The sequence below is a fragment of the Chrysemys picta genome, chromosome 14 (assembly GCF_011386835.1).
Source record: "Chrysemys picta bellii isolate R12L10 chromosome 14, ASM1138683v2, whole genome shotgun sequence".
NCBI lineage: Eukaryota > Metazoa > Chordata > Testudines > Emydidae > Chrysemys > Chrysemys picta.
In genome coordinates this window covers 32,255,819-32,281,279 of record NC_088804.1, presented here as the reverse complement: position 1 = coordinate 32,281,279, position 25,461 = coordinate 32,255,819, and the positions used below count along the sequence as shown (strand labels likewise).

The 25,461-nt window shown below is 42.3% G+C and overlaps 1 protein-coding gene across 1 annotated transcript; it reads right to left on the bottom strand.

Annotated features, from left to right (window-relative positions):
* Positions 1 to 9,889: 9,889 nt before the first annotated feature.
* CLEC3A (C-type lectin domain family 3 member A) lies at positions 9,890 to 16,152 on the bottom strand. The gene is made up of 3 exons (XM_005300568.4): positions 15,763 to 16,152; positions 13,286 to 13,369; positions 9,890 to 11,887 (listed from the first exon to the last, which is right to left on the bottom strand). Exons 1-3 carry the CDS (start codon positions 15,875 to 15,877, stop codon positions 11,496 to 11,498), a joined length of 591 nt encoding a protein of 196 aa, XP_005300625.1. The 5' UTR covers positions 15,878 to 16,152; the 3' UTR covers positions 9,890 to 11,495.
* Positions 16,153 to 25,461: the final 9,309 nt, after the last annotated feature.

Below are 25,461 nucleotides of genomic sequence, written 5' to 3'. Positions count from 1 at the left end.
TTTGGATCAGACACTAATCCCGGGCACATTTTTAAACAATAAAAGGACATTTGCAACACAAGTAAATTTAACAAAAGTAGCCGAAAAGGGGTCCTCTTTCCACAAAACAGACACAGCTACACATACAAGGCGGGCACATACACGATGCAAAAGGTGTCATTTGGTGCCCTTCTGGAATTGTGGGTAACATTACCTTAATTCATTCCTCTTAAGGGTGAGTGGGAAGCTGAAGAGAAGCTTAAATATCATGGGAAACCTTTTTATAACTTTGGCTCAAGTTACAATTGCTAAGAGAAGAGTGTTTTGTTTAAATTCGAAGAGTTTATTCTGACAGCTTCGTGATCCAGCCACCTTACAGAGAGAATCCAGCCCATCACAACAGCATAGTATTTATTTGAAGAAGCAGGGGATTTTCAAACTCTACTTTTACAAGTGTTGGCCCCAATTTCTTTTGGAAACATTTGCACTGCAGAGCTACCATTTTGTTAGCCTATATTCTTTTGCTACCCTGACAACTTGGTCAATTTGTGCAGAATTTTCCATACTGCATTTCCCTGGCAATATGAAGGTAAGTCACAGTGTTGTTATACATACCACATGGTTTTCAGGTGTGGATAATGCCATTTTCCTCAGTACTCTGGCCCCAATTCAGCAAACTCACCTTAGCCAGCATGTGCTCACAGGTGCTTTGCTAATTAGGCATGGGCTTCAGCACATGGTTTGTGGAAACAGGACCTTTGTTAGGGGTACTATATTGTGCAGGCACAAACTCAGGCAGGCATGTCCCTGCTCTCTGGGGGCTGCTCTGTGTACGTGGAAGGCTGCTCCCTTCATTGAGCTGCAGCAGAGCACTCCTGCATTCATGCTGGTCCTTCTCTCTGAACCCTGCCCTCTCCCCATCTCTCTCCACTCCCTTTTTGTCAACTTATTCTGGGTGAGGTGCAGAGGCCAGAGCACAGGGAGAGCAAGGACTGCTATTGTGGGAGGCTCTTACAAACAGGGGCCCTGGGTTCTTGCACCTCCATCTTCTTTGGGCACAGGCCATCAGACCTAAGTCAGTTGTTTTAGTTAGAACAAACTTTGCTTCGCAGAAGTTTTCCTCTCTTCCATTTGAGATACCAAAGAGATTGGTGGATTGCTCTTTGATGCTGTGCTACAATAATACGATGCCACGATACCACTGCTACAATGATCCAACCCAGTTCATTAAGCCAATACTTGAACTCAGCCCGTTCACTGGACCTGCATTTCAAAGAGATCAGGGCCCCAAACTCAATGCAAAGCTTATTTAAAACTGCCAGTTTTCTCCTTGTTTCATTTCAGCACTAGAACGTCACAGGCCTCTGATAAGAAGTCACAAAGTGCTATACGTTTTCTCAAAACCATACCCATTGTGCTGAGTCTTTAACACAGAAGGCCCCCTCCAAGCTACAATGACAGCACAAAGGGGAGGAAACAACCCTCTGAATATACTCCTGGTACAAAGGCTGGCATAAGGGCACTGTGCTGACCCTGCTCCCAGCCACTGGTACAGGGGGTGTATTGAGGATGGGAGAGGGGACTGGCTGGCTTTCACTGTGTTACAGCTGCTCTCTGCTTCCCAGTGCCCACATACTGCTGTAACTTACACCAGAGGTTGAGTGACCCTGACTGCTCCAGAATATGGGGAGTGCAAAGTAACTTAAAAGCACCTTTATTCCCCGCTTCCATTTCTGCTGCATACGTAGGCAAAAGGAAACCAAGAATCAGGACCATTGACATCTGTGGAGTGATTCCTGATTTACATCATTGTAAGAGAGAAAGGAACCAGGCCCTAATTAGGTAATATAACATTCCTAGGGCGCCCATCAGTGTAGTATCTGAGCTCTGAAATTACTTGTCTTGTTAACTAAGCTGATCACAGATAAGGAATTTAACAAAAAGCAACTATGCCGGAATAAGGCTTTATAGGTGAAAGCCAGAAAACAAAACCAAACAAAACCCTTCAGACTCCTAAATAGAAAATCCATAGGGAAGGAAATAGTTCCAAACTCTCAACAGTAATGGCAAACCACAAAGGATAAACAAAATAAATCCCACAGAGTAGCAGAGCTCTTTTTAAAAGACATAATATAAATATTTAAGTTTTACTCTTGTTTCCCCCCCAAGGACCAATTCCAAAAGAGTCACAGATTGCATGTGAACCATCCTAGATAGGCCACATTCTGCCTTCATTTATATAAAGGCAACAACATGGAAATCAGGGAGGGCAGAAAGAGGCCTAGGATTGTACATCAGCACATTCTTCTTTTTATTTAAAAATCTGATCTTCAAAATCATGTCAGCTGGAGTAACCTCTAATAGGGTCTGAGGAGGAGATGGCTGGTTTCTGATTGCCCTTCCCTCCCCGCCGAACGGAGCGGTGCGGAGCCCTCCCGGCAGGTGGCGTGGCGTTCAGGGCCGTGTGGCGACCGCCCCGCTGAAGCCTTGGCCACTCCCCTTCTCTCCCCCCCGCCCCCACCGCTCCCTCCCCCTATCCCTCACTAGCCGGGGCACGTCTGCAGCGCAGCGAGTCCCCCTGCACCCTGGCTCCGGCCACCCCGCATGTTTTTTTTCTTTCCTGCTTTGCCGCTCCGGCCGCGCCGCAGGTTTTTTTTTTTTTTTTTTGCTTTGCCGTTCCGGCTGCCCCGATTATTATTATTATTATTATTTATTTATTATGCTTCGGGCGGCAAAAAAGCCAGAGCTGGCCCTGACAGGGCTGTCACATCTCTTCCAGATGATACTGAAGGACCTTATACCCCAGCACAGCAGCTACTGTGGTCTATAGAGCTGGTTTTTATCGCAGGGGAAGGTTTAAACTGAGCATTCTGAGCAAGAATCCCGAAATTCAAAATCTGGAAACTGTTTCCCAGTGTATTAGTGGCTCCCTGGTTCATTTTAATTAGAAACCTCTAGGCTACTTTCCTCTTTGCAGACTATTTGTACTTAAATCCATTGCACATGGACATCCACCCTGCAGATGCTACTGCAGCCAAAACCAGCCTAGTGGAACTTCCCACTGCATTCTAAACTTCCAAGTGAGAAGGGCAATTGGGGCACAAAACTGAACAGTCACTTGCCTAAACTCACAGAGGACCAATGATATAGTCATGAATCGGACCCAAGAGTCCTGCCTCTCAGTTCATACTGAGGTAAAATATCACTTGTAAAATCTGTAAAAAGGCAAGAACAGCATAGTGGGGAAAGAATGAGAGCCCAATACATATATGTGTGTGGGGGAGTAGGAGGAGGGGGGACCCTGTTCTTATGTCCAGTGGGTTGCCTAGCAATGACAGTATGAGATTAGAACCTCATGCCCTAATAAGAGTTGTTTGCCTAATATGACAAGCTGAAGCTAATTGTATTTTTAAAAATATTCATTATTGAGTCGTAAGTGTTTGGGGGTGAACCCTTTATACAAGGGACAGTTCCCTGCTGGTGCCTCCCCAATAAAGATAGGGTGATGAGGCTGGAAGGAACAGAGTGAGAGACTTTTCCCAGGGTAAGACAAAGGCAGCAATGACTAGAAGAGGACTCCTTGTGGGGAGCTATTTCCAACCCAATCCTGAGCTCCTGGAAGGACGTTTCATTGCCATCACCAGAGGCCAAGGTGGAAGGATAAGTGGGGAGAAGAGCACATGATAGGAATTAGTCCGGGATGCTGATAAACTGCAGGCAAGATTTTTAGTTTTTACAAATATTGAACATTTTGAGCCTCTTCCTTAAAGTTTGTGTACAAGAAGGCCCTATGGCTGCTCAGGACTTCCCAATGGTCAGCACAGAGTTCAGAGGCTCCAAAAGCATAGGCCCCTTCCAGTAGAGCTAAAGGATGAATCTCTGTTCTCTGTGAGCAATTTAGGATCTATGACACACAGCCAGGCAGTTTTAAATCTATGAAGAAGAGCAATACTAGTTAAAAATGAGTTGCTGTTTAATGGAAGCTATATTAACCATTCACTTAAATATTAAGAGAATGCTAGAATCTTCATTAAGCTATAACTTCTGGGTTTTTTTAGTTCAACATACATAACATACAGCAGGACCTTACCACTGACATTGCTTGTAAAGTGTCAGGATTATATTAGATAATACTTAGTCCTCCTTGAGTGCAAGGGGCTGGACTAGAACTTCTTGCAGTCCCTTCTAGTCCTACACTTCTATGATTCTGTAATCTGATGTAATTTGTGTCAGCTCACAGAGTGCTGTGCCTAAAAGTCAATACCTAGCAAGTCCATTAATGATATATGTGAAGTATTTCTCACTAGCTTATACTAACTTCATTATGCAAACCTTGGAAGATGGAGCACCTGCTTATTAGATGAATGCACAAGTGCATGTATTAGATCTCTAGTCCATTGTGATATGGCTGTATCACAAACTCACTAAAAAATGCACAGCCATTCTCCAGAGACTTTGCTTCCATACAAGATAACCATTCGCTCTGTCCTTCCACGTCTCCTGCTGCAAGTCTTAAATTGTCAGTCTCTATAGTAGTGAGGTATAGGACCATCCAGCTGTAATAATCCTAGTGGATTCAGAGGGAATATGATCTGGCAGAAAATGTTCCGTTGTATTTATTTATTAAGCACAATGAAACCAGATGCCCGAGAAACACCAGGATCATTCTTTTTCCAGATACCAACCTGCAGCTGGTTTCTCAAATACATAGTAGTAGCAGCAGCCTTTTAGACTCATTACTTATTTGTGACATTTATGGCCTAATCACTTAGACTCTTCAGCAGCTGTCAAGATGACTGTTACATATAATTATTTCATGCACATTAAGCCTACACCGTAGTGTCCCTGATAGCTGGGTAGATCTATTACACTGCACTGATTTCTTTAGCATTGAATTAGAAGGTGGGGGGGAGGAGCAGTTTTAACAGTACTTATTACTGAGATCATCTGGCATTTTAAAAAACAAAGTAGGAACCACATTGTTTTGTTATACCACTAGGTGTCACTACTGCAATTTCTACTCCAGATCTTGGGTATTTTTACTGTAACTTACTTAAGAGTGGAAAACTATGTATCACATTGAACGCCCTCCAGCCCATGCAAAGGAAACAGCTGATTTCCAGGTCTGCCATCACAACTATTCCCTAAGGAAAGTCATCAGTGGGAAATCACTAACTAACCAACCACCTACCATACGCTGCTCTGACAGTGATCAAAACAAAGCGACCCTGGCTGCGTTCAGTGGAGACTATTATCATTTGTATTGGAGGGGCATCTGGGAGCCTCAAAAGAGATCAGGGCCCCATTATGTTAGGTGCTGTACAACCAGGTGCAAAGAGCAGGGACCATCAGAATTTGGAGTCGGGGAAGGCAGCAGAAGGGGAATTTGAAAGAAAAACATCAGTAGGATTACAGGTGGGGTCTGGGAATGCAAGGTATTAACAACTGGAGGGTCTGGTTAGGGGATGAATCAAGATCCATGGGTCATGTGACACATTCCATTATCAGGAGGAAGAAGGAGGGAGTATAAGCTGTTTGGAGCAAGGATGGTCTTTTTCTCCTTTGTTTTGTACAGCACCTTGCGCAATGAGGTCCTGATCTCTGACTGGGTTACCTAGGCAATACTAATAATTCATATGAAGATGAAAGCCCCACATCCCAATCAATGATTTCAGACAATAGCACACCCAAGCCCATCTTAAGTTCAAGCCTTAAGTTCTCTGTAGTCATGGGTTTCACAGGTCCTCAAAGCCATTATCAGTTCTTATCATACTTGTTTGGTTTTCAGTCCTTGACATATACTGTTAGCCAAACCTGTATTTTATTACATCAAAGCAAAAAATCATTTGAGGGAATTGGTAGCAGTGTGTGTGTATTTATGTAGCTATAGTCTGAAAATCTTTCTGGGTTTTACTAAGGAAAGGTAGACCTCTGCTGGAAGAAGGAAATATGGAGGCTCCTGACATACACTATATCTGTATAAAATAAAATGCTGATGCAGATTACAGGTAGCCAACATTTTTCAAACAAAAACATGTTTTATTGGAGAATGGCCTGTTTTCAGAAATAACTTTTAATAAAATAATTGTTGACACTGTCAATTTTTTCACAAAAGAGGAGGCCTTTTTTTTCTTCAATTTTTATCAAAACAATTATCAATATTTCTCATTTACCAAAGACCAATTTTTTTAGTAAACACAAAATGTCTAGAACTAGTTCATTAACATTTGCAATACAAATGGTGAAAATTAAAAAAAAAAGCCCTCAAGTATTTTGAAAAAAACAACTATTCATTGTTCCATTTCAAACATTTTGAAATGAAAACAACTTTGAAGTGATCATACGCATGATAAAACAGCAGCTAAATTCTCAAAAGGCTGTACTCATTGTTTTGAACATAGAGAACAGAGGTTGTATGATTCCTACTTGACTTGAAATAACTTTATAGTGTGTTCAATCTAATGATTTATTTGTATCATTTTGATTCTCTTTAACCAGGAACCAATATTTTCCTTGGTTTTTTATTTTTATTTTTTGTGTTAATTTATTTCACTAATAATCCAAGTGAAAGAAAAAGAGCTAATTAATGCCTTACAATTAATTGCACTTACAACCACAGATGAAGAAACAAAACTATTTAACATGTAGAAAAGTTGGCAAAAATATTTTGTAAATGGTTAATTTCCTTCTGCCTGTCTGATCTCTAGTCTTTTTGTCAAAATGCTTACGTGGGTTCCATCCCAGTAGTGTCTGAGCACTTGGGACAAGAATTCTTCAACAAAGCTTTACTCTCTCTCTTTCAGAGTGAGTAGGATTTATGTCAGTGTTCCCAAAGTGTGATTATTTACAGAGAAGTATGATTTCCACTTTGCCATGATAGCTTGTGGCTCACTGCTGTTCATGCTGCTTACCAGCTTGTCCGTCTTACCTCGACCCCAAGAGCAGTGCGTTGCTTTGGGAGCATTCTCCATTTCACTCACCATTCTGGGATAAAAGTGGAGCAACAGCACAGAAAGGCTACTTGGTTAGGAAATACATTCCCCTGTGAGGCTCTGATGAAGTCATTCAAGCCATCTGGGACAGGCTTGTTTCCTTATCAGGCATCAAACACCCATCCCCTAATGCTAAGTCACCCTGGCTTCATGCAGCGATATGATCACAGTTAGAGGAAAAGCAGGGGAATGTGGCAGTTTGTGCTTTGCTGGTGCACTCAGATCCTTTACTGGTGACAGCTGGTCCCTGCAGTAGGGAGGCCATGCAAGCCCTCTTGGAGGGAGAGGAGCAAGGAGGTGAAATTGACTCTGTTTTCTGTGGAGAGAGGGCAAATGCTACATAGTATCTACAGGATGGGGTAGGCTGGGTGGAAGAGTGAGGGTGGGGACAATGGAAGAAGATTGTCTGTGCTATTTAACAAGGTCCTTCTAGGACTTGCTAGTCACTACTGTCTAGATCCACCACTGCAAAGCTCTGTGAAGCTCATCAAGTGACCTATTTCATGGATGTGAGTGAATGGGGGAAGAGGAACATTTTTTTGCTTTGGCCCAATTACCGGCAATTGACTCTTACCATCACTCTGTTTCCTCCTCTTCATCTATCCCAATTCCTCTCTCTCCCCTGCCCACTCTTAACTTCCTGCCAGCCATACCATTCTCTTTGCCCTGCCTTTTTCACCCCATCCTTCTGGTCTACTTCAGATATCCCAGTTATTAGACAAAGCATCTGGCTGGGAGTGTTAAGACCTAAGTCTGAGTCCCCCATACTGGCTGTAACTTTGTGAACTAATTAATTGGCACAGATGTCTGTTTGTTTAACAAAGTGTATGACATCTGCTGTATATGGAAAAATGTCCCCCAGTAGTGTCCATAACCAGTTTATATTGCTATTACTTAATGTAAATGGATGAAAATTGAGTAGAAATAAAGAGTAACCCCTTTAGAATTCAGTAGGTATTTGTGCTACTGCACATGTGAATAGGTTTCCAAAACTGTGGTGAAATTATATGTTGAACATAATGTAATTTCAGATATATTTATATAATTAACTAACCCAGTGAACTGGCATATAAGAGGCCATATCAAACTACTGTAGGGCTCTCCATTTATTTAAATCACAGTTTAAAAACAAAACCAAACGGGGACCATAGCATCTGCTGAGCTTAATAGAGACGGATAGATCCTGATAGCCTGCTTTGCTCCCATAATTTCATTCAGAGGATGGCTAGCAGGGTGGACAGTTAAGCCTCTATTGCAGGTTCCTCATCTAGAGAAATAATTATTTCACCAATGAAGGTGCAGTAATAATAACTATTCATGTATAAAATGGTTCTATATGTACAGGTACCGTTGCCCACTATTGATGTGTGGCCATCTCTGGAATGGAAGGGGGCAGCTGTTTGCCAGTACATAGCAACACAACAGCTAAAGATGAGGAGAAAAGCTTATCTGATTGAAAGTTCAGGAGAATTTAGTTAGCCAGAATCTAACTACCTACAGTGAAATCTGCCTACAGAACTCACTTACTCTCACTACTCTTGTGATAAGGGCTATGGACAGCAAAAGACTAGATGGGGTCAGGATTTTGGTGTAGCATCTCACCTGGAAGATGATCCCACAAACATGTCAGTTCCTTTACTGCCGTACTGGAATGCTGGATCAGTGAGAAGAGTGACCCCTATCAAAAATGACTACACCATTTCCTGCTGCAGCATCTTGCACCGTCTTTGGTGGTCTCCCAGCCAGGTGCCAACCAGCCCTAATGGTGATTAGTTTTTGAGAAATTATGTGACCTTGGCCCTAGCTGGCTAGAGAAATCTGTGGGTGAGCAAACCATTTACCCAAAGGTATCACATTCCACTTACAAATACTAGGGATGGGCCCAACTGGAAGTGGAACCTTCATTCTGAGTCACCGATACCCAGCAGTGCAAGTAGGGTGGTACGGTCCAGTACACCGTACCAGCAAGATATTTATAGGTGGCACGGCGTACCGGAAAGAAGAGCAGCAAAACACGACTGAATGAGCTGAATGGCCCCATGCCAGCAGCTCCTCTGGCACAGCTGTACCGGCCCCAGCCCTTCCACGCAGGGTCTCCTCCATCTGTACAGCAGCAGCCCTGCCAGAGGACAGGGCTGGGGAGGGTGGGGATGGGGCGGTACAGCCGTTGGGGGAGCTGCAGCCCCACGTTCTGCTCCTTTCCCTGCTGTGGTTCCAAAGGCCCAGCGGGAGGAGGACAGAGCCCCCGCCTCCCCAGGTAAGGGGTGTGGATCATGGGAAGCGGACGGGAAGAGCATGGGGGCCCCAGGCTGGGGGGGGTGGGGAGCAGTCACATGGAGTGTCATGTGAGAAGGTCACGTGATCCCCGTTCCTCCCCCCTCCCGCCCCCATACCGGTAAGAAATAGATTCCATTTGTACCACTGCTGACACCAGACCTGCTGCAATAGCTTTGGTTCTTAGTTGGAGCTGAAATCAGAAAGGGCCTATTGTCTGTATCTCTCATGTGACTTCAACAGCATCAGACTCAGCCCAAGATGGCAGAAATGTCACAAGAACAGCTGAACTCTTATGATTTCTATTATTTTGGCCCACAGTCTTGCAAGATTTTGGTGACATTAGACTCTGATCCTAGCCCAGATTTGGCTTTGAACGTGAATCCAAGCCCTATCCTAAACCTAATCTGTGTCTGAACCCTGTCTTCTCAATGCACCTTGAGCAAAGCCCGCCTTAAGTACTCAATATTATGGAATAGCAACTTCACTCAGATTTCTCTCAGCCTCAGTGTTGATGGAATTCTCTCTCATACAGGATGTATACACAATATTTACAGAACCACAATACATGTAACCTTGTACACTTTATCTTTGAAATGCTGATTGTCCATGTCTTCATGTCTCAAAAAACAACAACCCATTAGTGAATTACATGTTTGATTTATTAGCAATTAAAATTTATTGTATAATTAAAAGGAAAACTAAGAGTTGACCGCCAAGTAACAGAATTCATGTTCTAGGATGCAAGAGGTTATTTGCAAACTGCATTGTACATACCACTAAGATAAAGCATACTTGGGTGATACAAAGCAAAGTATATGGCTGGCTTCTGTTTTTCTATCGTTTCCATTTCTCTAAACGTATAGGATTTATTTACAGTTCTTTTGAAAGATTAAGAATAGCAAAAAATAAACAGTGTAATTCCTCCACTTCCAAACATCAGGTGCTTAACTGGAATTTGCATGTAAACAAGTCAGTGCCGAAACACAAGGACAATATTTTCCAAATGACCAGTACATACAAAAGATTTCCACAGCTGGCGTTTCGTGAGGCTAGATTGTCTCCTGGATAATAAGGCTCATAGAGATGTAGGTAGGGGCAAAGAGTCCCTCTCTCTTTGTTCCACACTGGGGCTATGTTAATTGCCATGCTCGTCCTCGGGTGGAGTGCAGAGGCTGTACCCTAGATAGTTCCCGTGAGGAGCAATTGAGAAGGGAGTGGGAAGGAGCAGGTGAAGCCATGGCTCTGCCCATCCCTATATGCCAGGCAACGGAGCGGGTTTGCTACTAGCATGTTGCACCCTGCAAAGGGGTGTCACCAATTACCTCCCCCCCATTACAACCAGGGAGTGCCACAAGGCAATATGTCTTCGAGCATACTGCTCCTGCTGGGTGGTGTGCTTGTGCACTGCCCCTTATTATGGATGGCAAGCTGCAAGCATGACCTAGCCCTGAGGTTGCACTTCAAAATGGGCAGAAGAACATTCCGAATGACATGCTTTACATTTAAAAATAATAAAATCAATCTGAGTTGAAGCAAACATTTCTAGCTGGGCTGCTGTCTTGATCGCTAGTGGGAATATTTCTAGGAATGTGTCATTTTTAACTCCATAATCTTTTAGAATAACATCAGCTTCTATTCATTTTTTTTCTTCCTTCTGATCAAAATTTTATCTCAGAGCTACATTGTTGAGCTCCAGCAGAGGAATTCCATCCATTTGCAGAGGTTTATACGCCACTAAAGTTCTACTTAATAAGCTTCCGTAGCTTCATGCTGGCAAATTTCACTCTCTAGTGAATGTTCTATGTGTGGAACTTTCATAAATATTGACCGGAGTTCTGCATGGGGTTCAAGCAAACACTAATCTATAAAGATATGTAGTGTGGGTCTGAAAGATGGATTTTGACTTTACGATGTTGATAACATCGTATCAGATGTATTGCATCATATTTTGCAATACATCTGATCTGTGAGTATATGGCAAAATATGATGCAATATATCTGAAAACAAAACGTACAGCATATGCCACAGTTGCATGGTGAGAGACCTCACTAAACACAACCTTTTTAGCAGTTGAATGGAAAATAAATTAATAAAGAAAATTCCTGCCTTAAGGCAAGATTTGTGTATTGTGGGAGATGTGCATTTCAATAAGTATTTTCAATTCACCGCTGTAAGTAGGAGGAACTACTAACATGCAAAACCTGCACATTAATAACCAAATATTGGTGCAGCTAATGGGAATGGAATTACGGGATTAGAAATTCACAAATATATCTTTTGACAGTACGGCAGACTTCATCCCCCCACTTGCCTTGAGATGACTGGGAAAACAGGACACAGTTTTCACGCTTTCCCCCATTTGGTTGGGAGCGATCCCAGTTAAAATAGTTTAGAGCCATCCCGTTGACATCAACAAATTTCCCTTCGTTTACCATGTCGGTGATACCCAGCCAAAAGTTTGCAACCCCTGGCAGACTTTTCTTGCCATAGTCTTGAAGGGAGTTGGTTTCATCATTATCTCTGGGGATAGCCAGTGTCCCTCCCTTGGCTATGCAGTCTTCATTGGCTTCATGGAAATGCTTGGCACCTTCAGATGCCAGGTAGCACTTCTTATGGATCTTTGTTCCACGAAGACAGACTGTGAATAGATATGGTTGAGCATGTTGATTAAGAAACGGAGTCACATATTAGAATAGGGTCTGGACCAGTTCTAGGAGCAGGCGAGCAGGGCAGCGCCACTCAGCTTTTGTTTTTTTATTTTGTGCATTTGGCTGCTCGTGTGCAGGTTTGTGGGGGTGGGGAGAGCACCAAGAACATTTTCTGCCCTGGCTGGCAAAATGGCCAGGGCTGTTCCAGAACAGAGCTGACATTTTAGTGGGAGATTTTCAAAAGCCCCTAAGGGCCTACAAGTCCCACTGAAAGTCAACGTGACTTGTGATCTTAATTCCAGAAGGGGCTATTGAAAATCCCACCTCTATGCTTTTTATATTAATCTACTTGGGTCACCATTGTCAGCCTGGATCCAGCCAGGAATGTACAGTAATTTCCTCAGGATTATTTATGCTGTTGTTTGAGGCCACACATACACACAAAGACGATGTAGGCCTGTTGTTTGTTTAACTTCTTTTTTTTTCGTAAATAGTCCCTACTGCCAACTTTACACATTTGGCTTCACCTCATCGGGTTCATAATGTATGCTGAGGAGAAATGGATGTTTGTATTGTTGGCAGAGCTGGTTTAGTTGCCAGGAAGTAGGTGGATTCTTGGCTTCACGCCAAAGACAAGGATCTAAAGGTCTTTTCATACTTGTGACATTTAAGTGCCAAAGTAAAGCGTGTTATGCATTAGCTAAGTCTAGTCCCTAGTAAATAAATGGAAGACAGAAAGTGCTAAAGGGCTAGTTACAGTATGTCCTGGTCATCAGATATTGATTGGAAATTCATAATTCAAATCTCTGTTTGGGCAATTGATAGATAAATATTGCCACTGGCAGGATAACATACAGAGGACATAAAACTCTTTAGGGCTTCATTTCCAGTCACTTTTTCCACCATCCTCCTCCCTTCAAATGCTAATTTCAAGTGACCCAAGATGATTTAAAACTAGAAATGCCTTTTCAAAGAGAGAGATTACATTCAATGCCTGATTTGCACAACAGTCTCATTTATTAAATCTTATTTATTTTTGGCTATGCTTCCCTATATGGTAATAGACCACGAGGTATGCCAGCATGGCTCTTCCAAAGTCCAGGTCATTGCTGGCTTCATCAAGTGGAAGATGTTGGCAACATCTCAGCGACATGTTGCTAAGGAATCCCACTTGTCAAAGAAGTATGATTCCTCATTGAACATTATAGTGGGGCAGGAGATGTTTGGTTTCACTGATAAAATGTTTAGTGACATTTAGTTGATTTAGTTGGGGATTGGTCCTGCTTTGAGCAGGGGGTTGGACTAGATGACCTCCTGAGGTCCCTTCCAACCCTGATATTCTATGATTCTATTTCCTAGTAAAAACAGACTAATAAAACATGTTTTACCTGTCTGAAGTGCCTGCATTTCTTTCAGGGAGTTTACTTCTTGCCACAGCTTGTCAATCTGAGTCTTTAGATCACCGTTCTTTTCTTAAAAGAAAGAAAGAATGAATAAATATACACATTCAAGATGATCTTTAAGTCAGAAGCCCTGTTAAAATATCATGGGCTTCTGCATGTATTAGATTTGCATAACTCTTTAGTTGGAAGAAAAATCATAGTAATTACAATGTTCAGAGACAATCAAAATGCTGTAATGCAATAAAATTAAGTAGCAATCATTTAAATGCCATAAAATCACAACATCAAAGCAATGCAATTCTAGTAATCATTATAAGCCAAACGAAATGTTCACCTGGGTCAGACTCAGTTCTCTGTGACACTAGTGCACCTTCTTCCATTGAAATCAGTGAGATTATACCAACACAAAATTTATGCAGGTTGAGAATAAAGCAACAAATATTCATAAACAAATAAATTGCATATTTAACTACACTTCTATCCCGATATAATGCTGTCCTCGGGAGCCAAAAAATCTTACCCCATTATAGGTGAAACTGCGTTATATCAAACTTGCTTTGATCCGCTGGAGTGTGCAGTCCTGCCCCCCCGGAGCGCTGCTTTACCGCGCTATATCCGAATTCGTGTTATATCGGGTCGCATTATATCGGGGTAGAGGTGTATTTTAAAATACATAGGTTTAGTAAAATTAATTTCCCAAGATTAAATACAGAATAATATTAATATGACAGCTTGCTGTTTCGCTCATTGGTTTCTACTGAATTGCATTTTGGGCTCTCTTTAGGTAAATACACATGAAATTCCAATGCACTCTCATGGTAGTTCACTTATTCCAACTTTTTAATGTGTTACTGAATTATAAATTCAGACTATTGCTTAGAGATCAGTCATTATTGTATTGGGCTGCTGACGAGATTTGGTTTTGGCTGTACATTTGAGGCCTGGCCTACGCTAAATGGTTAGGTCAATGTAAGCTGCATTGCATCAACCTTGCTGTGGAAGTGTCTTCACTTAAATTTGGCTCCCCCCAACATAAGCGCCTCTCTACACCAATTTAGTAACACCACTTCCCCAAATGGGGTAGAGTCAAGGTTGATGAAATTGGGCCAATGCAGTGTCAATGTAGTTGCTGTGTTACTTCCGTCAACTTTTACTGACTTTCAAAAACCATCCCACAATTCCCTACACTGACAATTCAATTGATACAAGAACTCCTGGTGAGGACACGCCCTGCTGACACAGGGCGCCAAGTGTGCACGCACACAAGCGATTTAATAACTACGGTGGCTGTATGCATATGTAAGTTAAATCGACATAATTTTGTAGTGTAGACATGGCCTAATTTAACTATTAGATGGGTTGGAGATGTTGAGAGTTGTTTTCATGGAATTTTCGCTTTGAAAACTATATTTAGTGATTGGGCTACAACCTGCCTTATATACTTGTCTTGGTAAAAGAACCCCAAACAATCCCAAAAGATGCTATGGCAGACATTTTCAATTTTGGGTGTTTAAAGTTAGTCACCTAAATAAAAGAGGCCCGATGTTCAGATTTACTTTGCTACTGCACAAAAATGCACATGGGTTAAAATAGGAATCAGGGCTCCCAGATACCACAGTAATGAGTATGTAATCTATCTGTCTAGTTTTGAGTAACCCTCAAAACTAGACAGATTCATGAGAAGGGGAAACAAATGCCATACAGCCTCCCGACTTTCAGAGTAGTGTGAGCATAGTAAGAAATGGACTTGTGTAAGCTGCTTACTTTTCACCGACTAACAAGTAAATGTTCACCAGCTGTGTAATCTACATTATGCTTTCTAAAAAATGGGAAGTAAGTTTAAATTAAATACACACATTTCCAAAATGCAAGGTTTTTGTCTTTGCTCTGCGTATATTTAGCGGGAAACTATACTTTTCTCACCAATTCTTTCGGGCTTCGTTTGTCCATCATTGTACGACACTCCCTAAAGAACTAGAATTGAAGAATATCCTACAAATATCCCATTAAAAAGTTACAAAAACTTTCTAGGTCATGGAAAATAAATCTCAACAAAAATTCTTGGGAGTCTGTTAGTTTATTGAGCTTGTTTTGACCAGATGCACATGATATTCCATTCTTGGTGATATCCATTATATAATACAGAACTGAAGATCATGGGCCAAACTGCCATCTCATTTACAACTCAGAATCCTAAATAAAGTCAATGGAGCTGAGAGGACAGTATTTGGCTCTCTACCCTATATTTATGTAATACAGTTTAGCACATTACACTTCACTTTACTCGTACTTGTAACCCAAATAACGTATACAGCATCTTCTCTCTAGACAGAGTAAATATAGGCACAAATACCCTTTGATAATACATTTTAAAAATAATATTAACCACAGGTTCAAATAATATTTAAGAGTATTGTAAATGCCCATAGTATATACCCCCTCCCCCCAATTAAACTGATTACCTTTCACTCTACGTTTACTGTGCTTTCTGGCTTTGAACGTGGAAGCCTGGCCAGTAGCTTGATCCAGCAGTAGTATGCTAATGAGGAGAAAAATTAGAAGTCCAGTTTGTGCCATGGCTCTTTTCAAAAGCTAATAAGAAGCTTCCAGAAAGTCTCTATAGCAGCTAAGAGAGCAAATCACACAGCCACAGCTCAATATGAACTGACTGAGGTCAGCTTTATGAAACTGTAGTGATAGAGTTGGCTGTACTCCTTGCTTACGAAATGTGTTTGATGCTTCAGCTGGCTTCAGCATAAGGTACCCCCTTGTTCTCATTCCTCCTCTTCAACTGATTTCAGCTGGAACAGATCCATTTTACAGAGCGTATACCAGAACTGTTTTGCTGTTAGTGAACTCCATTTTTTAGGAGTAATATTTAAAACTTTGAGGATGAGTGTCATGGAAAAACAAATGGGCGTTCAAAAAACACACATCCGTGCAGTGTCACGTTCAAGGAGATACAGTCAGACTACTTATGTGAATGTCATAGAAGCATTTAGCAACATCCCCATCCAGCTTCTTGAAAATGGGTCAGGCCTAAGCCAATTAAAGATAGACAATGGACATGATCCTCCTTTCATTGAGGTCAATGAGAGTTTTGTCACTGAGTTCTTTGGCAGCAGGACTGAGCTCTGTAGCACTCCAAGTGGTTTTGGTCACTTTCTATGAAGGGTACATTTATCAATAGCATACAACGGGTTAATAAGTGACTAATAGATGTTACAAGTTTACCGATATGAGTAGTATGTGTTATAGACTGGGGTCGGATTGGGGAGAAAAAGTCTTGGTACTCTTCCAGCCTCCTCCCCCACAATAAGCGCTTCTCACTTGAGTCATCAAAATCAGATATCTCTCAGTTAATTGAGGTCCACTGGGCTCTTTAAATCAGGCTTCCCTGGATGGTCTTGACTATGGAATCTGCTCTCCTCCTTGGGCCTGGATCCTTCTTGATTAGAAGGAAAAAAATAAGCGGTGGCACCTCTTGCCCATTTGTTGCACCAAAATGAGTTGTTGCCCACAAGGAATTGTGCAGATCTGTGACCCGGCCTCTCCTCTTTCACATGAGGAATGAAATAGCTAACTGTGTTGATGTTCAAACAATCATCATTGGGTGTCTGGGTTCACACCTCAGGGAGATGAATGGGGCAATTCACACCTGTCGGAGCTGTTCCAGACTCACCTAGACATCTTTGCACAGCTACATTCCATTCCCATTTGAGAGGTTTTCTTCACAATCAGAACAGCTGGGGGTAGGGGAGAGTGGTAAAAAACCTGAGCTTCAGGACAACAAGATAATAGTTTCAGAGATGTGCCTGTACAGTGCATAGGTCTGTATCCGCTGTTCCCAACCCCTGGTTATCAGGACATCAGTAGAAGGTGTTAATGATTGCTATAAACAACCTGTTTGACTCTAACAATCCATAACACTTGATTAATCTTTAAAACATTTATTAATAATTAATTAACCCTTTAAAAACTATTTATAAATGTACCCTTAATATAAAGTATGAGTAGGTCTCTTTAGCCCTCTCGCCAGAGGATCTAGGCACTTTGCAGTTATGTTAGAGCAACATAATGAAGTCTTTGTCACAGTAATGTTAACTCCTTCGTGTTGTTCTTAAATATCACAGCACAACAGGGTCCTATAGTAGTGGGCATTCTGACATACTGCTGACCAAGTACAAGATATGTATGTAAACGTATAGTCTGCCTTGAAAACATAGTAGGTAAGTGTGATGGCTGCCATTTAAGCTGTCACACCAAAGCCTGAACTGTCAACTACTACAGCTGAACGCGTGAGTCTCTACAGCATGAGCTAAAAAAGCCAAGCAACCAGGCTGAGAACTGTAACAGACTCATATCCTCTGTGGATCAGGTACAAAGGGAATCGTACATTTCAATAATTTCATCAGTGACTTGGATAATGAAGTGGAGTGTGCACACAAAATTTGCCACGCTGGGAAGGGTGCAGGCACTTTGAGGATAGGAACAGAATTCAAAATTATCTTGATAAATTGGAAAATTGGTCTGAAATCAACAAGATGAAATTCAATAGAGACAATTGCAAAGTACCATACTTGGGAAAGAAAAAAAAAATCAAATGCACAACTACAAAATGAGGAATAACTAGCTAGGCAGTAGTATTGCAGAAAAGGCTTCGGGAGATATACTGGAACACAAATTGAATGTGAGTCAACAATCTCATGCAGATGCAGATAAGGCTAATATTCTAGGGTGTATTAACAGGAGTGTCCCATGTAAGATACTGAGATAAAGGTTCTACTCTATTTGGCACTGGTGAGGCCTCAGCTGGAATATTGTGTCCAATTTTGGGCACCCTACTTTAAGAAAGTTGTGGACAAAATTGGAGAAAATATACTCGTAGTCTGGATGCAGTGTAAAGGTGCCTTATGCCATTATAGTTTATTTTCCTTCCCCTAGAGGACTACACTAGACTGGTACAAGCACCTTTATGTTGGTGTAACTGCATCCATGGTGTGTATGTGTGTATGTATTGCTTTAACTATACTGGTATAAAGCAACAGAGAGTACTGTAAAAAGCAATAGAGGGTCCTGTGGCACCTTTGAGACTAACAGAAGTACTGGGAGCATAAGCTTTCGTGGGTAAGAACCTCACTTCTTCAGATGCAAGGCTCTTAGCCTCCACTGTGTATATAACAGGTTTGTGGAAACAACATGCAGTTACACATCGAATACTAAGAGATCTATGTAGTGCTAGACTTGGATGCTGGGCTGAGCTCCTGAAATAGGTGTGGATGCACAAATAATTTCCTGTTGCATGGAATAAGAAGTTACTGTAAAGGATGGTCATGTCATTCACTTATCCAGGGCCGGCTCCAGGCACCAGCTTGGCAAGCAGGTGCTTGGGGCGGCCACTCCGGAGAGGGGCGGCAGGTCCAGCGATTCGGCGGCAATTTGGCAGACGGTCCCTCACTCCTGCTCGGAGCGAAGGACCTTCCGCCGAATTGCCGCCGCAGATCGCGATTGCGGCTTTTTTTTTTTTTTTTGGCTGCTTGGGGTGGCCAAAATCCTGGAGCCGGCCCCTGCACTTATCTCCTGAGTTGGTAGAGCTGCAAATAAAACACAGCTGGTGAATAGACCTTTTAAGATGGTGAATGCATTGATCTGTTCAAAGGAAAGCTGTTCAAATATTGCTTTTTGGCCAACTATGTTTTACTGTTAGTCTTTAAGGTGCCACCGGACTTCTTGTTGTTTTTGTGGATACAGACTAACACGGCTACCCCCTGATACCTGAGGTTTACCACCTCCTCCAGGTTTTGGAGCTATTAGATTACTATGTGTGTCATGTCATTTTTGGACAAAATGTGAAACTGACATGTTGTTGCAATAGCTATTTCGGGAGTTACAGTAAGTTGTTTTCCAGAGTTTCATACTCTGACAAACAGGACCAATATAGGCTTAGATAGAAAAGCCCTTGAGTTTGTGGCTAATTGTCTGTTGTAGAGAGAATCTGAAAGCTGTCAAGAATTACTCTGAGCCACTGCCAACCTCTGGAATTTCAAGTGGCACAACCTGAGGAACTAACATGGTAGATAAAAGTAGATAATATAAAGCTGAGAGTGAAGTCTCTTTCCCTATCATAGTTCTCTCTCCAAATGTCATTTCATGACTATCCATGGTAGAAAGCATGGAGTACACTGGATAACATATACAGTACTTGTTTCAGTTAAATGTAACAGGTTTGCAAACTCTTCAAGTCACTGAAGTCATGCTTGGAAAACTACTGTATGTTTCAATTTCCTCAGTCCCCAAAAGCCTTGTAAGTGCCTCTTTAAAAGATCTGAGCTCAGACCAAGCAAGCATAAGGAGGGATTATGGCTGAAATCCCAGAACTAGGAAGCAGCACATGGATACTGACTAAATGAAGCTGTACATTTGGAAAAGGGATGGATCAACCTCCTAGTGTGTGAGGTTTTGTAAATGTGATCAGCTATATTCTGGGTTTGTGCAGGGAGGGTGAGATGTCTAATCTTCTTTCCTGTCATGTTAACCCATTCTTTCCAAGGGAAATTTTCTAGTTAAAAAGAAGACTGTGCTATGTACTAGAGATAGAGGGGGAGCAGGATTTTTACTAGACAAGGTAGGATGCATAACAGGAATTTGTCTGCTCATACACTGAAGACTAGAAAGACCCTGAACACAGACACTGGCTAGATGAAGAGTTATGGGCACTAATTTAAAATACTCTTAGATTCTTTCATTTTAAGTTTCTTGCATGAATATTTTGTGTCACACATAAGGTTCCATATTTGGGCCTTTTCTAAGGCAACTATCACTGTCCTATCTAAGTGGCCTAGAGTATTGTATCCTTATTCCTCCAATTCTCTTGAATAGTCAGAATATAGCAGGGGTTCTCAAACTTCATTGCACTGAAAATTACTACATGATCCCAGTGTCCTGTATTACTCTAGATTCTAGAGTCTAGACCAGGGGTCGGCAACGTTTGGCACGCGGCTCGCCAGGGTAAGCACCCTAGCGGGCCGGGCCAGTTTATTTACCTGCTGACGCGGCAGGTTCGGCCGATCGCGGCCCCCACTGGCGGGAAGCGGCGCGGGCGAGGGATGTGCTGGAGGTGCCTGATGGGTCTTGTTTGGCACTCATATTTTCTCTGACTCACTGTATTTTAAATTTTCCCCATATCTCAAATTTATTATGGTATCCTTCAGACAAATGTAGGGCCTAAATCTTCAGAGTGCTGATGCCTTTCAATGCCCCTTGAAGTTTGCAGTCAGGGTTGAGAATACTCAGCATATCGAAGGATTTGTCCCATCATACCATAGGTTCTGCTTAGATATTTTACTGGATTTTGCTAAATAAACCTATTTTTAAAAGCCAAATGTGAATATTAATCGCAATGCAGTACCGCCGTCACATTCTACAGGAAAAATATTAAATTAAAGAATTAAGGTTAATTTAAGTTTGGTTAAGAAAATGGGTTGTAAAGAAAGGCCCTGTATAGTAAGTAGATGGAAGGCCTTGAAAATAATTAGATATAAGGCCGGAAGGAGTGAAGTAGAGAGGACATCTGGTTCAAAGAATAACTAATGGAATAAGGGGAAGTTTGTGAAAAGAAGGCATGTGACCAATAGGGGTGGCTGCAAATGGTTTTAAATAAGACAAAGAGAATCTGTCTTCAAATAAACCAGTATGGTCCGTGCAACTCATACACCACTGTTGCAGCCTATGTGAACCTAGGTGCAATGGAAAAACTATTGGTCAATAAGAAGGAGGGGACGAAAGGCCTTGAGAAGAAAGGAGGTTGTAAATTTTATCTGGATTAAGACTGGTAATAAGGGTGAACTGTCTCCAATTGGTTTTAAGTTGAAATCAGTATTTGGGGATGACATCACTTGTTTGTTGCAGAGTATAAAAAAGTTAACTCTTAAAGGGTTCATTGCTAATATCTGCCTGGCCACTCTGGAGTGCACCAACATGGGTCTAAGCACCCCTCGGTTTAGCCCACTTGTATCTTGATCAAATGCTTGTAAATGTTGTGTCACTGTTTAGATGTAGTAAATTGCTTAATATTTAGGGTTTTTAAAGGCATGTTTAGAGCAATTGTATAAAATACCATTTGGCCTTTGGACTTCAAGGAATTTTTATGGTTAAATTAGTATTGTGGTAATATCCTGCATAAATAATAATTCCAACACTGTTTTTGTTAGGCTAAACCCTATAGTGTAATGTCAAAAAGGACATATTTTAGTACATCGTGTTCCAGAAGAGAATTCACTCACAAATAAAATGAGTATTTTTACCATATAAAATGCATTGTTATTTCCATAGAACTTGCTGAAATCTTCAATCAATGGCTTCCATTTTCTACTTCAGCCAGTTTTAATGCACTAAATATTTTTTTTCTTGGTTGCAGCAAACATTTTAGTGGTTAAATCACACAACTCATTTCTCATTGGGGCCCTGACTGCACAATTAAGTGACCATTCTGCAGACTGTCCCTGAACTCGTGTGCTATGTAGTTGGAGAGGAAAAACACCAGAAGTAATTTTCCATCAAAACATTTCTCCGCTGATTAATATGTGAAGTATTTAAATGGAGCTGAATACCCAAACAAACTCCTGCAGACTGGAGACCTCATGCACAGGATGTGGTTTGGGTTTTCTGTCCCAAACCCCCAATTTTTACATTTTTTAAATCCGGCATTTTTGGGGAAGGCTGAATTATACCCTCTTTGTTTGTTAAAGATAAAATGGAACTTTGTTTTGTCTTCTTTAAGGAGAAGGAGAGTTAGGATTAAAAGTAAAACCTCTGTTTCTTTGCATTCCAGGTACAGTGAAGAAGCTGAAGGGAGTCTTTTAAAATGCTACAAAAACAACAAGGAGTCTGGTGGCACCTTAAAGACTAACAGATTTATTAGGGCATAAGCTTTCGTGAGTAAAAACCTCACTTCTTCGGATGAGGTTTTTACTCAAGAAAGCTTATGCCCTAATAAATCTGTTAGTCTTTAAGGTGCCACCAGACTCCTTGTTGTTTTTGTAGATACAGACTAACACGGCTACCCCCTGATACTTTTAAAATGCTGCCCATTCTGACTTGGCAAAGATTCCAGGCTTGCTTGGGAATTATTGGCGGCATCTCATTTTTTTAGACCTAGTTGTTTTTTTATTTTTTATTTTAAATAAGCAAGGATGAACCATTGTGTTAATTTCTCCCCTGTAATGTGTGGTGCTTTCTTTCCCTTCCAGGAAATGATCTGAGAATTTCAGACTCATGAACTTTTGTTTTTTCTGTCTCAAAATTGTCCCGGCCTGGCATTGCTGCTATTCTTCCACAGATAGGCAAGTTCCAGGCAAAGAGGCAGGAATGAACGTTTAGCTTCAGTAAGTGAGACAGAGGACAGCTAGTCACATATGCACATGTTCATGAAATCTGGTGGGATATTATCCTTGTGAACTCCCCTTCATGAGCAGCTTACTTAACAGTGCAGCTTGCCTCAGGTCCAGCCGGAGTGAGATACATGTGCTGGTTTGTTTGGACTGCTTTCCCACATGGGATTTGGTCACTATGGACTTTTATTTAAGATTTAAGAGCAAGTCTTCTCAAGTATGTGGTCATTTCTCCCTTTAGCAGCTACATCCTACAGAGAATACATCATCCATACCTCTTAGCACCACAGACTTCTTCAGGCCTCTGTTACACCCGTAAGGCTCATGTGACCATAGGGATATGTAGGGAATAGATGAGGTCTGAGATTTCTCCGCAGCTGTGAGTTTGTTAGAGTTCCATTCAGGGTCCCAGCAACCCTACTGTTCTTACCTGGCCAGCAAGAGTTATTGTTAGTGAGAACAAACAAACACCCCTCCTCCCCCGCATTCCTCTGGCTCATTGGGAACTGAATGCCCTGCCTGTGGCAGCCAAGACAGACCACAAACTTTCAGCTCAGGGCTATCACTGGATGGATAGATGACATCAGCTTTCAGTGTTCCTATAACCCAGGGATCAGCAACCTTTGGCATGTGGCCCGACAGGGCAAGCCCCCTGGCAGGCTGGGCCGGTTTGTTTACCTGCCGCGTCTGCAGCTTCGGCCAATCGCAGCTCCCACTGGCCACGGTTTGCCGCTCTAGGCTAATGGGGGCTGTGGGAAACGGTGCATGTTGTATGCCAAAAGTTGCCGAGTCGTGCTATAACCAGCACCGGTTTGACGCATAGCCACTATACGTTGGTGTACAGGTCCCAAGTTTTGGAGTCATGTGATGAGGTCAGAATCTCAGCTTTCATTTCACATAGTCTGGCATCATGACCTGAATGAAACCTCTGCAGTGACATCTGCCCAAGTGTGCAGACAGCACAAGAGTTCTGAGAGGTGTGAGTTGCCTCCTGCATCTCAATGGGGTGTTAACTCCAAGACAAAAAATAAAAAGAAACCACCAAAACAAAACCTTCCGTTGTAATTCTGGGGAGAGGATGAGGGAAGAACCCACATGTCACTTCATGCACTACTGGAAGGCAGACCCCCTGGTGCTGCATCTCCAGGGGCAAGTGGGGATTCCTGCTGCTGCCCCTGTTGGTTCTGACCAGAAGAGGAGCCTTGATGCTGAAGCTATAGGGGTCCTATGCTACTACCCCTTCCTCTCTGAGAGGGAATGCCCCCACCCAATCCCACTATAGGGCTGGACAAAGGTGTGGGGGGAGGGCCTCAGGGGTGGAGACCCAATGGGCCTAAGTGTGGTATACCTAGGCCCTGGACTGCCTTAATCCAGCCCTATTCATAACATGGATGACATCTAGCTGTACTGAGTTTGGCATCTAGCATCTCTAAGGCCCAGATCTACAAAGGTATTTAGGTTCCCCATTTCCCTTGAGGTCAATGGAAGTTAGAGCCTAGAGGCCTGATCCAACACCCATTGATGACTGTAGGGAGATGCCATTCCAGGGCACTCTAGTATGGGTTGGGATGGCCCTGTAGGCACTCTGCCACAGTTTCCCTCAGAGGTTCTCAGAAATAAGCCACTCACAGAAATGAGGTATTCCCTCCTCTCTTGGGATCTAATTTATTCAATATAGTCCAGCCTTCTTTCCCCCTTTGCTAGGTGCAGAGTTTCCATAGAGCTCTTTTTGGAATATGCAGTTTTAGTCCTGGCTGCCCCACTCTTCAAACTCACCCCTTTAGATCAGGGTTTTATAGTCTTCCTCCCAGGGCCGGGGGCTAGCTGCACTCTTGCTCTTTCTAGGCTCCCAGCCACAGCTTCCTCCAGCAACTCCTTGACTGAGCTTGGAGTCTTCTTTTAAATTACCTGCCCAGTCCCCTACCCAATCCTTAATCCTTCCCAGGTGGGTCTAATAATCCCAAACACCTGTTTGTGTTGCCTTGGCGATAGGTGAGTCTTGTTCCACCCACTGTATAAGGATTATGGTCCTGGGGCTCTTAAAGGAACAGTGGTCTGGGTTTTTCTCTAGCTTTCCCCTCCTCACAGTTGTTACCCAGATCCAACTTCCTCTCTCCCAGAGACTGCTTCATTCACTTTCCTGGACACATGGAATGGGGTAGCTGCCATCTCAAGCGATCTCCTCTGGCCTCCTTAAAAGGCCAGTCCCCCATTATAATGTCAATGGGGGGGGGACATCATTGGGCATTGAGTCAGACCCTTAGCAATACATTCAGTATTCTAGAACTCTGGCAATTTTGTCTAGAATGCTGACAAATACATCAGTGAACCATCAGGAATCACATTCCCATTTACCCTAAGGCCCCTGTCAGGGGGAACAGGGACTTAGAATGGATGTAAATGTAATCTACTCCCATTTCAAGGTCCCTTCACATGGCCAGAATAGTGTAAAGGGGATCAGTATAAAGGAGAATCTAGCCTTTGATTTGTTCCAATTTTTTTTATAGCTGTTGTTTGGATTTACATAGTGGCAAATGAGGGGGTGTGCTGTGGTGGTGGAGTCTGTGTGTTTGGGATTGTATATGTTGATTGTGCTGTAGGGTGGGTGGTTGTGTTGATTTAAGTCTCGGGGCATTGCTGGGATGATTTGTTGTGTTGATTTATGTGGGTGGCAGTTGGAAATAGTAACCCTGCATCGGTGCAGTCTCCCTCATATGACCAATGTAATTGTTGCAAGAAAATCAGGTGTAGGGGAAGAATGGTGATGTGTTG